This window comes from Poromitra crassiceps (assembly GCF_964638095.1).
Source record: "Poromitra crassiceps genome assembly, chromosome: 2".
NCBI lineage: Eukaryota > Metazoa > Chordata > Actinopteri > Beryciformes > Melamphaidae > Poromitra > Poromitra crassiceps.
The window spans coordinates 27,690,059-27,704,301 of record NC_139624.1 but is presented as its reverse complement, the minus strand read 5'-3'; the positions used below and the strand labels follow the sequence as shown (position 1 = coordinate 27,704,301).

Sequence of the window (14,243 nt, the reverse complement as noted above, 5' to 3'; positions counted from 1 at the left end):
AACATCAGATAAATCAATACCAAGTTCCCCTTGCCACGCTTCTCTAATCCTCTCAGTAGAGGCTGTGTTGCGGTTGTCAAACAGACATACAAATCTAGAGATAAGGTGCTTGGAGTGAGTAGGGCTCAGCAATACTTCGAAGAAAACATGCTCATTTGGGAGATTATCTTCTTAATGTTAAATGCAGTGCAGTGCAGTGCCTCCTTTAAGGCTTGTTTAGCTTGCCTGTCCTTTCTCCTGTTGACCACTGTCTTCATAACAGCGGCTCATTACTCGCTGTACACAACGTGCACTAGTTCTGCACAAGCACTCGCGGGTCTCTCCTCCTTTTACCGACTCTCTCATGAATCTCACCGCTGTTTAAATGCTTGCTCGTAGCTGCTATATAGCCTATATAGCCTAGCACAGCTGCCTTTCATCTAACATATTAACATAATAGCTGGAATGATGAAGGCACACATTTTCAGAACTTGTAAGGTTAGTCCAACTTGCTGACTTCTCCAAGTCCTCATTTTTGTTTAATCCGTGTAGCCTTTGCTAGGAGAGGCCCAGCTATAGTACTCAGAGTACTAGAGTACTATAGTAGTCAGATAGATAGATATAGACAGACAGACAGATGACAGATATTGTAGCGTTGCGTCTGGCTATAACGTGTAGGAAGGAGGAAGACTGGAACGACGAGCGGGTTTATTCCCTGCCGCAGCAAAATGCAGAAGAATACTAAAACAGAGCGTTTCAGACAGAGGGTGAGAGCCAGTACAAGATAAACAATGAGTTTTTTTGAACTATGAATGATGCAATAAGCTACTCTAGTGGAGGCCAACAACAAAATAATAATACATTATATTAGCAAAATATGGGCCCTTTAATGTTTATGTTCATTACGCTACGCATAACATTCATGTATATTTGCGGGAGGGGGAGAAGTGTCCCGCTAGTGTTGATGTCCAGTGTGATGGCAGAGGCACTGGGAAATGTGTGTTTGTTTATTTGTTGCGTTGCGTGTAAAGTTAATTAGACAAGGAATACCGCAACTTCCTTTTAACACATTCACTGCCAGCCTTTTTTTTTTTTTACTGTAGGTAGCTTCTGCCAGAGGGTTTTTTTGAGGATTCTGGCTCATCTTTCAAGACCCGAGGATTCTTTTCTGCTAAGATTTTGTGAACACAAAATATCTCAAAAGAACTAATAGAATGTGTGCTTTCTCTGTCTAAAAGAGTTAGTTTGTAGAGTTAGTAGTTATGTAGGCATTAGCACTTGAATACAGCATGGTTTCAGCGTCTGAAAATTTAAGCTGAGATAAATAGCTTTTTGTGAAATTCGATAGAACAGTCACTTTAACCATTCATTTTTGGCATCAGTAAGACGTCAGACATCTAAACAATAGTTTTGAACAGTAATTTCCTCCATAACAGCAGGAAACCCCCCTCTACTTCAAACTCCTCCCTCCGTGTGTGTTCTTCTTGGCTGCAGCGGGCGTGTCACAAGCTCGTTTCTGCTGCTGCTGCTGCTCCTGTCTGCTGGCGGCCGCTGGGCGAGGATGGGCTCGCTCGTTTCTTGGGGTTTCAGTTGAGAAACCCCAAGAAACGGGGTTTCTTTTGCGATTCTGGTCTTATTTATGCTGCGTGTTTCAAAGTGTGTTGCACCCATAATCTATTATGCAAATTTGCAATCCCCCACCGCCAGCAATCAGCGCGAAAGCGAAAGCGTTTTCGCCAATCCATTTTACAGTATGAGAATGGTTTCATCGCGCGTTCCCCTGCAGTTTTGGCTCTGCTTTTTCTAGTCTGGAGAGCACTGTCGCCACTTAGTGGGTCGGTGGAATGGGTTGTACACGTTCGGTGGCTTCAATATTTATATAAGAGATGTAAAAGGGTTAGATCAACGTCCCACCGTCAATTTTTTTTTTTTTTTTTTGACGTATCAACACGTCATTGGCAGTCAACCGTTGGATTTTTTTTTGACGTATCAACACGTCATTGGCAGTGAACGTGTTAAAAGCACAACAACGGCTAAAGTGATGGTACCGAACTTTGGGGACTTCCAATACCTAACCCATTTTTAATAAAAAGTATCAAAATAGTATTGAAATTTCGGTATACCGTGCAACCCTACCCAGCAAACATTTTCACGTGTAACGACCGTCTGCTGCACGTCAAACCACTACATCTAGTCAGGGTCTAATTATATATCCGGAATGGAAATCGTAGCGACGTAATTCGTCTACTTCCCCACAACGTCGAAATATGCCCACAACTGCTATATTCAGATGTAGAAGGAGTCTCTTGCGCTTCAGCCCCTCCGCAATGGGAGGTCGGTGCTCTCAGAACAGGACGGTATGATAAAGAAAGGAGGATCCTGGAGCACTCAATTCACTGGAAAGTGATTTTAATAAGGTGCAGTGGCTATATTCAGATATTCAGATAATAATCTGCACAGTATACATGCAGCAGCGTTGCATATAGCCTACTGTATGTCCAGATTCAACGCTACATCGAAAGAAAGGAAAACATGACCATGACCTCGTCGGAGATTCGATCCCACGGCTTTGTTCATAATTCGCACAGCCACCGGAAAGAAGCTATTCTTGAGCCTGGTGGTTCTGGCTTTGATGCTGCGTAGCCTCCTACCAGAGGGGAGAGGGGCAAACAGTCCATTGGCAGTGTGGGTGCAGTCCTTCATGATTTTCGCAGCTTTATTCCTGCATCTGTCCTGGAAGATGTCACTGATGGTTGGCAGGCTGCAGCCAATGATCTTCTGTGCGGTTTTGACCACACGCTGCAGTGCGTGTTTATCTGCGGCAGAGCAGCTGCCATACCACACAGTGATGCAGGAGGTGAGGACACTCTCCACCACACACCTGTAGAAGGAGGTGAGGACTGAGGTGCCGAGGCCAGCACGCTTCAGCCTCCTCAGGAAGTAGAGGCGTTGGTTGGCCTTCTTCACTGTACTGGTTGTGTTCAGGCTCCATGTGAGAGTGTCGGAGATGTGCACTCCCAGATATTTAAAACATGGAAAGTGAAACATGAAAGTGAGTGAGAAAAGGAGAAGATACTGAATAATGACATCACAACAGTATAATCCTAATGTTAATTTAAAATTAAATATTCTTCTAAATATGGATAAAAGTCCAAAAAACATCTAATTTTCTTCGACGCTGCCTGCTAGGGCACCCTTAGGTTTCTGACAATGTGGCCCCCTGAACAATTTAGTTGAATAGCTCTGCACTAGGCTATCAATTTTGTTAGAGTTTCTCTCTGCATTTTGTCATATACAGTGTCCTTAACATGGAGGACTTAGCTTTTAGCGTGACATTTCCTAATGGAACTTGCATTGCTAGGCTGCCTCGCTAATTCTGTTTCATGATTCCAACCAGCGATGAGACAGGTATATATTTTATATAATTTACGATAATGTAACCAACGTGACTTGACCATTTATTTAGCAGACAGTACCATACAGCACAACATCCAAGAGTCAAGACCCAGAACACACTGCGTTCAGTACGGCAAGAGTAATGGGACAATACACCACAGGATTCAGGAAGCTGATATTATGATAAATACAATAAAATACAGACTTGCTATTGGCACTTATATGACATAAACGTGTTTTCATATTTTTTAAAAAGGCGTTCAATAATAGTCAGCATTGCACGTGGAGTGCACGTCACACTGTGACTATCTGATCACACAACACATAAATTGCCAATCAAATGTCATTTTATTCAACAAAAACACAAAAGACACCTACATGTGGTGTTTTCAAAGCAATATGAGATCAGTATTTCTTGTTTTGAAAGGAACGTGGAGAGAACGTCAGACTTTCTGGGTAGATGATTTACGGGAATTCTCTCGTCTGGTGACGTCGCTGTCAAGACGATGTTTGCTGGGTACCTCCGACAGCTGAAAGCTATTGAAGAGGTCTATGGCTTCGGTTCCCGCGACTGTCAGAAGGAGCACGATCTTCTACTCATCATCCTTCTCTGTCGGCCCTATCGCGGTCAGATAGAGCGTGAAGCGCTCCTTGAACCGTTTCCATTGTTCTTCCATGTTCCCGGTTAACTTAAGCTCGGTGGGAGGTTTCAGCTGTTCCATCTTCAACTTCAGTCGAGCACCTGAATGTGCCACTCGCTGCTAGCGTATGTACTGTACCGGTGGCTAGGCTCTACACCGGTGTGGTGGTAGCCGTGCTAACACTTAACAACAAGAGCCCTAGTTCTGCCGCTCCTAGTCTCATAGCTGGCGATTCAAAGGCGAGTTTTTGTACTCCTGGTACCATGTGTTAGTTGTTGCAATGATACGGCTTGAATCATTTAATTGACTGTACCTCCTAATAGTGAGTGAGGCAAGTAGTGAGTGAGAAAAAGAGTAAATATTGATGGTTAAGACTGAATAATGACAACAGACTAATCCTAATGTTAATTTAAAATGAGATATTCAAGGTGGCGGCGAAGGTCCCGCCTTGCTGCCGTTCATTCTCCCTGCTGCTACAACTCCATCCTATAGGGGAAACACTGAGCTTCATTAAAACTGCCTGGAGGTGAGGAGATTCTCTGTCTCACTTTGCTCTCACAGTTCACCTCTGATAAAACTATCTGTTAACTGTCTATTAACCAGGCTGACACACTGCCAACCCATCAGGGCAAGGCAAGGAAGTTTATTTGTATTTCATACACAGAGGCAATTCAAAGTGCTTTACATAACAAAAGATGAAAAGAAAATGGAAAAATAAAAAGATTAAGAAAAAGGTATTACAAAGTTAAAAAGAAAATAGGGGTTTTAAAAGTTGTACTTTGTGAAGGGTAGGCCGTGTGTGTGTATGTGTGTGAGAGAAAGAGTAAGAAAGAAAGAAAGAGTGTTTATATTCTACTAGCTCCTCCCTTTTTTGGGGCGGTGCCTACTGGATATTATCCCTACGCGTCAGCGTCTGACTGAAGATTTTTCACCTTGGTGCACATCTACCTCATTCAGGTCCGCAAGTCGGGTATATAACCAGGGCGCGCCCATGGAACTGCTCCCAAATTTCTTCACTTCAGCAATGACTGCAAGAATGAACAGCAGCTTCAGCAACGATGGCGGCGAGGAATCATCTTCACCACAAGTGTTCGGCGTGTGTGGGGCCCCGGCATGCGGGCATGGCGCTCAGCTCCGCTGGCATCATAAAAATAAAAAAAATCGGAACGTGAAATGAGCGAATAAACGGTTGGCAACAATGGCTGTTCAGATACTGTAGCTTACCTAGAGCCGTTCAACTTTTCAAACCCGACAGAATGGCCACGCTGGATAAGAAGATTTGACAGTTTTCGGATCACTTCAGGGCTCAATGAAAAACAAGGGGAATATCAGGTGAACTCACTCATAAGTTATGCAATGGGAGATGATGCAGCAGACAATGTTTTAGCAGTTTGACCATTGACTGAGGCAGATGACAAGAAATATGAGGCAGTTAAAGCAGCAACGTTTGAACAGCACTACATAGGAAAGCATACTGTATGTAAGTGACACGGGAAATAGCGGGGAGTAATGGTATGAATCGCGCGGGAGCGGGGTTGAGAAAACAGTCCAGCGCAGGGCTCTAGCCCGCAGCCCCCCTCCCTCTGTCCTTCTCTCTCACGATTTCAGACGGACAAGCCCGTCTTTATTGTCACACGATTACAATCAACACATGCACGGACGGCCACAAACACACACATGCTGACGGTGGCCGGTGAAATTTGTCCTCTGCATTTAACCCATCCTGGCTTTGTCCTTTCCTCCGGGGGGCAGGCCAGGAGCAGTGGTCGCTTTCTCGTACAGCGCCCGGGGACCGACTACGGATGTTGTCATCACTGGTTGGATGACGATGACGATCTGATCTTCTGCATGTTTTTTAATGGGGGGGGGGGGGTTATATACGGAGGAACCCCCCTGGGGGAGCACGGGGAGAACATGCAAACTCCACACAGACAGAAAGGCCCTTACGACGAGATACCCCACCTGGGCAGTAGGCACTGAAGATATGGGGGGGAACACAACCACAGCGCCCACAGTGTCCCAGGCGAGAATCGAACTCAGGACCTTCTGACTGCGAGGCGACCGCTCTACCACTGAGCCACCGTGCCCCCTCTCTCCTCTACTTTCCGCTGTCACTCTGGTGCTGAAAACCACAGCATTTCCAGTACTGTGCATGTAGGCTACTTGTCATAGGCCTTTACTCTCCACCAACTTTGGGTCGCGACCCATAGTTTGGGAAATGCCTGACCTATACAGTAGCTCTCTAATGTACTGACTCTTTCCCCCCCTCCTCTCTCTCCCTCTGTCTCCCTCTCCTCTCTCTCTCCCTCTGTCTCCCTCTCCTCTCTCTCCCTCTCTCTCCCTCTCGTTTTTCTCTAGGTACGATGTTGACTCAAAGAGTGCCAACCTGTCAAAACACGTGAGTGGAAAAACTTGCTCTTGGTTTTTTTTCCTAATACATGTACACTTCCACTCTAAAGTTTGGACACAGGCATTTTTACCACGTGCGCTAGCGCACGCTGGTCAACACGTGAGGAATTCAATGGCATCACTCAGTCATAGAACGGAACGGACGCTTTTCACTCTCGGGGACGCTGGATGACTTTCACTCTCGTTTCCCGAAGGGGGTGGTGTGTTTCAATACACCTGACCCCGCCCACTTGGGACGCTGCCTTCATTTCAACGAGCACACACTGACTCACACACACACCACTGCTGTGGGAGGAGACGTTTGGGGGGACGGCGTTGCAGACAGGGCCCAGGACTCACCGCTCTCCAGTTTTTAGCCCGCCGCCGTTTGCTATCAGCACCGCCGACCAAAAGCCATTGTTTACCCGGGGAGTCGGACGGCCATAAGCACCCCGGGGAAGGGGGTCTCGCCAGCTGGGCGAGTTTCATGTTAAATTTCATGTTAAATGTAAAAAAAAAAAAAAAAAAAAAATGTTGCGTGCGTCATTCCCTCCTACCCCTGTATGTTGTGCGGAAAAGGTGAGGAAGAAAAGTCTGAGGTTTTTACTGTGGGCGGCCAACTTACCTGTGGGTAGGCTACTGTTATTAGGGATCATCTCTCTGTCCCAGTTTAATGTGTGTAACGCGGGTGTTTTGGGGTAGCCCTTCTTAGTAGCCTATCTTAGTTGCTGTGGACTGTATTATTGCATGCTTTGAGTGCTGCCATTTTTACAAAAACAATAATAGCTGCCCCCCTCTATTCATCTCTCATTCATGCTATGAAGACCTAAAAATAATAATAATGGTATTGGTGATCAGAAATGCATGCAACATATTGGGTACCTGTGATCATCATTGGAGGGGGAGACTCTCACTCACTCTCACACACTCTCACACACACACACTCTATTAGAGGCTATTTGAATATTGGCGGAATGTATCCTTTGTCTTTTACTATTTTGACTTTCACATTTTAGAATAATAGTAAAGATATCAAAACTACTGGTAGTGCATTACACACACACACACACACACACACACACACACACACACACACACACACACACACACACACACACAGTATGTATATATATTTTTTTTTAAATCAAGGTGTGTGTTTTTTCTGCAATGTAAGCTGTAGTTGAAAATCAACGTGGCATTCTGAGGAGGGTAGAGTGTGTGCATGCACGAGGTGTTGGAGAGAGAGGGACATCCATGTGCGTAATGTATCCAACCAAGGATTTCCTGCACTGCGCAGAGAATACTGTGTGTGCTCAGGCGTAGTGTTTTTTTTTTGCGCTAAGACCTGCTATTAGGTAGAGCCATATGAAATCTGTTAATTTTTTTTCCAAATTCAATTTTATTTTTTCCCAAATTCAGTTTTTTCCATTTTAATTGTTCTGAATTCTGTGTTTTGCTTTTTACGCAAATTTTACCATCAGAAATAGTGTCTACTATGTGGGGATGAATTTTGTCCACCATTTAATAAGATATAACAATCAATTTACACAAAATGCACTATTTTTAACAAGTGATTCAAGTCAGAAATACAGTAGATGACTGTACAAAACATTCTATATAGTTTTTATGTTTGTAAAGTGCTTTTAAGCTTCTCATTGTGTTCTTCAAGTAAAGAAAAAACAACTGTGAACAAAACATTCACTTCAAACATCAGAAAATGCTTCAAATACTATTTTATTTTGAAAGTTATAATAGGAAGTGGTGGTGTTTATCTTTGCTAACTTGAACGAGTCAACGTGAGTCTACTAGGAAGGAAGGAACTAACCATTCTACACTGAAACGGATATTGATGTGATGGGTATATACAGTATACCACTCTCATACCATGTCTGTATCACTTAAGCCACTTCTTAACATGCAGTGGAATCCGTATTATAACCAGCTCCTAGCCGGTTGGCCTGCATGTTAAACAACAATTAGCCGGCCTACGCGCACTCCCGCGAGTCCGTATCATATTCAGCTCGGTCCCCTGTATAGGATCCGCATTAGAGCAAAAGCGGCTGCTGTTTAACTCTGGCAGCTCATGATCCAGATCATCTAGCTATGTGTGAGTGGGAGCGTGGTGGCACTTTACAAACCATTAATGTCCCATCATTATTTTCATGAATGGACGTAGCGTTAGTTACATGGCTGGATTATTTGGAAGAGAGCCAAATTAGGTGAGTAAACAACTAAAAGTTGAATCCCCCATCTGCCAGTTTAAAAATGCAACAAGAGAGATGATAGCCTACTAGAGTTGCGCGATCTTGACCTCAGTCAGATCGTCAATCGCCACCCTTTGTCATTGCCAATACATGATGTCATCGCGCAAGCACATGACTATATATTAATATGGATGTTAAGTTAACGAACATATTAATTAGCTTCAGCTGCGCTCTTGCTGTAGGCTACTTTGCTAACTTAGCATCGATGCTAGCGGGACTTACCCAGCTATCGTCATTGCCTGCTTTTACTGCTGCTTGCTGGTAATAATCCCATCATTCCCATGTCAGAAAAAGTCTCCAGATCTGTCGCTAACGTTAGTCTCTTCTGAGAAATTTTCTCGAGTTGGATGCAGCCAAGTCTATTGTGTGAGGCAGGCAGTGTTGTGTGACTGTGAGCGTCCACAGCTGCGGAGAGAGGAGAGGAGCTGACTGACTGACAGCCTATATCGAGACATAGGCCTAGCCTAACTTTTGTGGGGAGAAATAAATAAAAAAAATAGTCAGATATGACTTGAATGTAAAATAAATCACCCACAGTGATTGACGACGGTGCGACCACTGTGGGCGGCTTTATGTAACAAGGCAAGCGCTCATTTTTGGCACAATGCCACCCCTCGTTATTGCCTGAATGATTGGAATGGACCCTCTGTTAAAACGGCATGTTTTTGAATGGAGTTTGGTTACAGATTCGCTAAAGCTGTTTCCTATCACATTTCTTGTTATCGATACATGCTACCCTCCCCTTCGTGGGCTCAAGGGCCGCTCTCAAGCTCGTCTTTTTTCCTGTCTCGCCCCCAAATGGTGGAACGAGCTCCCCCCCATGGTCAGGACATCAGAATCTCTCCCCATCTTCCACAATCGGCTAAAAACTCATCTCTTTTCTCTCCATTTTCCCTCCCCCTAACCATACTTCTTCATCTCCCTTATATGCTGCTCACGGACTTGTTTTTAATAATGGTCCTCACCCTTGCTGACCCTTGCACTTTTACTGTCTTACCTCTTGTTAATTGTATATGCTATCTCTTCTACTAGTGTACTATTGTTTTTTACTGCATCAATGTTCAACTTGTTTTTTGTTTCTTTATCTTCTTTATCTTTTTCATTATCACTGCTTTCCACTATGTATGTTACATGATCTATGCTTGTTTTTTTTATCCCTCTGTACATCGCTTTGGAGAAAGGCATCTGCCAAATGAAATAAAGTAAAGTAAAAGATAAATAATATAATGTAATAGGTTTACAGTCTGTCCTTATATCTCGGGTCCAGTAGTGTGGGAAGTGCGTAGAGAGGTTCATCTTCTACGGTGCTGAAGCGTTTGTCGACGGCTTCTAGGAGGGTCTTTTTCATGGTATTAATCCCAGAGTCAGCCTCGCTTTCCGTGGAGAGGAGACGTTTGAGAATGGTGACACTTGGGGTAACATCAGCAGCGGAGGCGATGGCTGAGCTCACCTTCCTAGTAAACTCCTCAAACGGTTCAAGACAGGTTTTGGTTTCTCAAGCAAGGCCCACTGGTTTGACATGAGTGTTGTGGGCAGGGCATGGTGGTCAGCAGAATAGGCAGACAGGGTTCGCTTCTATTCCAGCAGACTCTCTATCATTAAGTAGGTGCTATTCCACCTCGTTTTGACGTCTTGCTGTAGGTGTTTTGGTTCCATCTGCATCTCGAGCTGGATATTTTGCAGCTGTGAATATGCAAGTGTGTTTAAAATGCCCAACAATCTGTCTCCCACTTGCAACAACATCACTCACACTACGTTGTGACAGAAGCATTGTATGTGCAGTGCAGCCTAAACTGCGCACTCCCAGCTTTTCCATTGCACTTTTCATGTTGCTAGCGTCGTCCCTGAGAATAACGTGGACTTTGTTCAATGGAATTTTCGCTTTGACATATTTTAGATCTTCTGATATGCGTTTGCACACTTTCTTGTAGAGTTCAGACAGAGCCTTCTCTGATCATTTTTTTCCGTTTGACCAGGTGGTTAATTAGGAGTCTGAAACCCTTGTCTTTGACGACCGACAGCCAGGGGCTGCCCATCCATAACGATGAAATCCGGTACCCTTTCCATGGTCAGGCCCATCACATGTAGCCTTGCTGGAGTGAAATAGATTCTATTGAAAATGTTGTATTGAATCAAGTTTTGAGCTGCGGTCTGTAAACATTTGACTGTGTGTGTATACGGGGGTATTTTTGTGGTTCCATGGCTGTGGGTTAATCTCATTCCATTTTTGTTTCACTGATTGTATTTACAGTGTGTGTGTGTGTGTGTGTGTCACTACTCGAGACCATCACGAGCCTAGGTTATACCTGTAGATACAGTGTGCTTATATTTGGAAGCCTGGGACATGTACATAAATGCACCATGAGAGGCCTGCAGATTGCTGGCCTGACAAGGGCAAGAGCCAAACAAACTGTCAAATATTGCTCTGTCTCAGCAATTATTGGCAGTCTAGCAGTGTGGAGAAGGAGGTGCTATGTGTATCCATAAGTGCTCAGTATTAATTGACCCTGATATATTTGTTTCCCTGCTTATGAAATGTAATTTGTGGAACCAAATAAAGTATTTAAAATGTGTGTGTCTCTCTCTCTAGGATTTTCTGGGCCAGGCCCAATGTACTCTCGGTGAGGTGGTCGGATCATTGGGCAGTCGCCTGGAGAAAGCTGTGGGGTGAGTAGGTGTACTCAGACTCAGATGAATGCAGAAAACCAATCTACAAACCTAAGACAAAATTCATATAAAGAAAATCAAAGGTGCATATTCATGGGTCACTAATCCAAGCTTTGCATTCAGGCAACGAGCAGCTTGTTAAATGACAATTGCCGTCTCTTGAATTTTGAGACTGGTAAATCTGTCTGGCTTAATTGTCAAGTGTTATGACCGACTCGTAGGCCACAACAAAGGAGGGAGATGTACAGTACACGGAGGATTTTAAACAATAATCTGAATTTATTAATAAAACCCCAAAAGTAAAGAATGGACTACAAAAATACACTGGAGTGTGGTAGTCGGTATGCGTCAGTGGTGTCTGGAAGTGTATGGATGCAGTGCGTAATGTGTGGTGTGTGTTGTCAGTGTGCAAACAAATGACAAAGTAAAGCAGCTTGGTCTGTGGTGGAGAGGAGTAGCTCTGATGACTAGCAGGGCAGGTAGCCCTAAGTAGAAGAGTGGGAGCACTGGCCAGGTGTTCCCCATCTCCAATCAGGCTAATCAGCCCAGCAAAGCAAACTGGAAACAGTATAGACCAAATCAGCGGGGATGTTTACATTTACTTCCGGTTACCCCTGGGTCCACACATTATAATGGCGGTGGACGGCACAAACTGACATGTTGAAGACAAAAACAGACAAAGAAGACAAAAATGGTTTGTCCGTGTTGTGTTGTTGTTTAATATCATTCATAACAACACTTTCACTAACGTTAGTGGAGACCAGACTAGCTAATTTACCTGTTGGACCAGACCAGAGTAGACTTTAAGCTAAATTAAATTAACGTGGCGTCAGTAGCTCTGTCTGTAACGTTAACGAGTCTGCAAAAAAACAGCGAGTTTGACGGACAAACAAACGTTATTAGCTAGCTAACACTACATAAAACAAACACAGAAGAAAGGCTAGATACGTCGGACAAGCATGTTTACCAACCGTTTAACCATTTAAATTGAAAGTAGTCGGCCGAAAACAACGAGAGGGTTTGACAGCATTTATTTGACAACACGCACATTTAAACCTGCCGCCTTCCCCAAGTGGTACCCGGAAGTAAATTTGTTTACATGGTGACGTCACGGTGATTTGGTCTATACAGGCAAAGATGATTGGGCAATAGGCCCTAGGGCCGTCAGTCAGTAAAATGAATAATAAGGTGACTTGAGTGTGGTAAATTGGCCAAGTGATTATACTTACTCTCGTAATCGAAAGGTCACCAGTTTGATCCCACTAACAGCCAGTGTGAGACCAGCAAAGACCTGTCAAAATGTCCTTGAGGGGAAAAGTAGGAACCTCTACAGTACCAGCTAAATGCCTAAACTGAACCAAGGAATTGCCATTGAAGTCAAGTCAAGTTTATTTGTATAGCACATTTCATACACAGAGGCAATTCAAAGTGCTTCACATAAAATGGTTGACAGGAAAATAAAAGAATAAAAGAAGAGAATAAAATGGACATTTAAAAGCATCACAACAAAACTTTAAAAAAAAAAGAGTATAGAAAGTGCATTAAGCAACAGGCGCAGCAGTTGCAAAAAGAGCTAAAAACTTATAGAGGACTCATTAGGTTTGCATAATAGCTGTCAGCAGTTAAAAGCGACGGTAAACATAAAAGTCTTTAGTCTGTTTTTAAAAGTAAGTAAGGTTGGGGCAGATCTGAGGTCTTCAGGCAATTTGTTCCAGCTAGCAGAAGCATAGTGGGTAAATGCGGCCTTCCCATGATTTGATTTGATCCTAGGGACAGTTAATAAGCTGGACTCTGCTGACCTAAGAGTTCTAGACGGTTTGTAGCATGGGAGCAATTCAGCTATCTATTTTGGGCCTAGGCCATTAAGTGATTTATAGACTAATAACAGTATTTTAAAATCTATTCTATGACGCACTGGCAACCAGTGTAAGGACTTAAGAACTGGAGTGATATGATCAGCTTTCTTATCTTCGTTAGAACTCTAGCAGCAGCATTCTGAATGAGTTGAAGTTGCCCAAGTTCTTTTTTGGAGAGACCAGAGAAAAGGCTATTGCAGTAGTCTAACCTACTGTTACAGGCGTGAATTAGTTTTTCTAGATCCTGTCTGGACATGTATCCCCTAATTCTTGCTATATTTTTAAGATGATAAGTTCAGAAGTTGAAGTTCAGAGTTGACTGGTTCCTGGATTCATAAGGCACCAGTTGTAAGTTAGTCATCAAGCCAAAGTTCACACTCTCAGAAGAAAGTACAGGGTTAACCGAGCACTGGTACACATCACAGGATGGTAAGCACCACACACACACACACACACACACACACACACACACACACACACACACACACACACACACAGACACACACACACATGTGTACACACCCCCAACAATGTTACTTTTGTATATCCATTCCAACAGTGTTGCCTTTGTATCTAGGAAGTTTTGAGGCACTGCTAAGTAGTAAAACTTTCCCTGAGGTTTGTTCATAACCGGCATCACAGAGGTGCCTTCCTATGCCTTGTGCTGTCATCAAATGGGACGAGTGTTTGCGTAGCAGACTGGCTTGGATCAGAGAGGAAAGGGGAGTAAATTGGTTGGTTGGTATGTCATTGCGGTGATGAAGTGGGCATTTCAAGAAAGACACGACTAGACTGTACAGCAGTGTTGGGCACGTTACTTTAAAAAAGTAATATATTACTCGTTACTATTTTCAAAAGTAATATTATTACTTTACTTATTACTCCATGCCAAAAGTAATTTGTTACATACTCGTTATATTACTTTTCCGTTACATTCCACACAAATGGCAATAGGCCTTTTTCACTGCAGCGATTTTGTGTCTAAAAGGCAGGAGGTAACACAGGTGCACCAAGATGTTAATTAGGGCTTCCAACTTCCAGTCCATTTAGGT

General features: G+C 43.6%; 1 protein-coding gene across 2 annotated transcripts in view; it reads left to right on the top strand.

Annotated features, from left to right (window-relative positions):
- Positions 1-14,243, top strand: part of LOC310772275 (copine-8) — a gene marked incomplete at both ends in the record, with an annotated part of 185,612 nt that overhangs the window by 86,720 nt on the left and 84,649 nt on the right. For both annotated transcript variants that reach the window (XM_083632037.1, XM_083632036.1), the window contains 2 exons: positions 6,375-6,414; positions 11,259-11,335. In XM_083632037.1, coding sequence (XP_083488163.1) covers positions 6,375-6,414; positions 11,259-11,335 — 117 coding nt within the window. The remainder of the gene's footprint in view (positions 1-6,374; positions 6,415-11,258; positions 11,336-14,243) is intronic.